The sequence below is a fragment of the Sinocyclocheilus rhinocerous genome, unplaced genomic scaffold, assembly GCF_001515625.1.
Source record: "Sinocyclocheilus rhinocerous isolate Xijiao unplaced genomic scaffold, SAMN03320098_v1.1 scaffold1696, whole genome shotgun sequence".
Taxonomy (NCBI): Eukaryota; Metazoa; Chordata; class Actinopteri; order Cypriniformes; family Cyprinidae; genus Sinocyclocheilus; species Sinocyclocheilus rhinocerous.
The window spans coordinates 132,982-134,598 of NW_015628374.1; the positions used below are offsets into that span (position 1 = coordinate 132,982).

A 1,617-nucleotide genomic window follows, 5' to 3' on the forward strand; every position below is an offset into this window, starting at 1 on the left:
CTGAGAGCACACATCCGAAGCACATGGACAGAAAGCGGCTGTCACAGCATGTGAGTACTCATTTAAGTTTTTATCGCAGCAATATACAGTAAATAAATCAATAAATCCACTGCTCTCTTGTCTCCTCTGAGGCTGGGACTCTAAACAGTGTTCTGTGCTCGTCTGTGCAGCCAAAGACTGAACAGTTAGCATGTTTTGCTCAAACTTTCACCATGGCATTAGAACTTGTCGCTTGCGAAAACACAATGACTGCGCTGTGGATGGAAACTTACAGATTAAGGGGCGGTAATATTATAATGAGATCCCTTTGCCACGTCACCAAGGGAGCAAAATCAGACGCGTAGATGCACCGGGGACCTGATTATAGCACTTAAATCCTGGAAAAGTCAAATTTTCGTGATATGTCACCTTTTAAAATCATACAGATAAAACGGCTCATACGGTGATATAATATTCTGGTCCTACCGCCCACCCCGAGATCAAACTATACTTCTGAACAGATCTGACTCATGGTCCCAACTGTACAACACGCACAAAGGAGAATAAACTCAACCTGTGGAGAAAACCACGTTCTTGGAGATGAGTTTGTAGTCCACGATGGAGAACTGAGGCAGCTCGATCCTCTCCACCCCCGTGACGGCTCCGTCTCCCCCTCGCCAGTAAAACTCGATATCATCTGTGGTGTAGCCATCTGGAGGATCCCAAACACACGTGCGTTACAACAAACATCTGAGTGCATCTCCATGCATATGAGAACAACAGAGGAGCAGCAGCAGAAAATCAGCTCTGCATAAAGACTGACTTTGTGTTTTACTTCCTTCTGCAACTAAGCTTTAAGGGGCTTTAAACAAAGAGAGAACAAAACAGGGCCTGAAAGGGTTTAAAAAATGATCACTTTTTTGGTCTGTGAAAAGAAGTGGTGATCATCATCCTCAGGAGGTCCATTTACAGTTTGTATATTATTAAATATTATAAGAAATTAGTTTTCTATTAATTTAATGTGAGGTTAGATTTGTTTTCAACCCTGTAACCAATATGTGGGACATGTCTAAATACAGTTTAAAACATTTTAGAAATAAATAGGCAAAACTTATACCATTAAACATTAACAAAACAAACTAAAAATGACACAAACATAGGTAACAGGGTTGTAAATATCACTCAATTGACATCTCTAAATTACATCACTCAATAGGTGGGACTAGACTTGTGCCGTATTCGGTAATGCGATATATCACGGTAATGAATATGCACGATATTGTTATCCTGGGCACTTCTAAATACCGTGAATAATTATATATTACAAATTATTCAGAATTTTGAATGCATTTTAAGAATACTTTTCCCATCAACTGGTCAAAATGCACAACACCGCTGTATGCTGCTTGAAAGACGCGTGCGCACTCTGATGTAAACAAGCGCGGACGAGAAGCACATGGCGGAACATGTGAGAGAAACTCTGGATGAAAGCGCTTTCACTCTCTGACAGCAGATGGCGCTAAACTGCAGAAATAATAATAATAATAATAATAATAATTCATTTAAATGCAGCCGTTACCCCGGAAACCCTGTAAACAAAGCAGCTGCACTACTTCCTGTTTCTGAATCATGTTTAAA

At 40.2% G+C, this 1,617-nt stretch overlaps 1 protein-coding gene across 1 annotated transcript in view; it reads right to left on the reverse strand.

The window, feature by feature from the left end:
* The window catches only part of gabrb2a (gamma-aminobutyric acid type A receptor subunit beta2a), a 45,379-nt gene that overhangs the window by 10,442 nt on the left and 33,320 nt on the right, over nt 1-1,617 (reverse strand). The window contains exon 6 of the mRNA XM_016549409.1: nt 554-691. Within this exon, the coding sequence (XP_016404895.1) occupies nt 554-691 (138 nt within the window). The remainder of the gene's footprint in view (nt 1-553; nt 692-1,617) is intronic.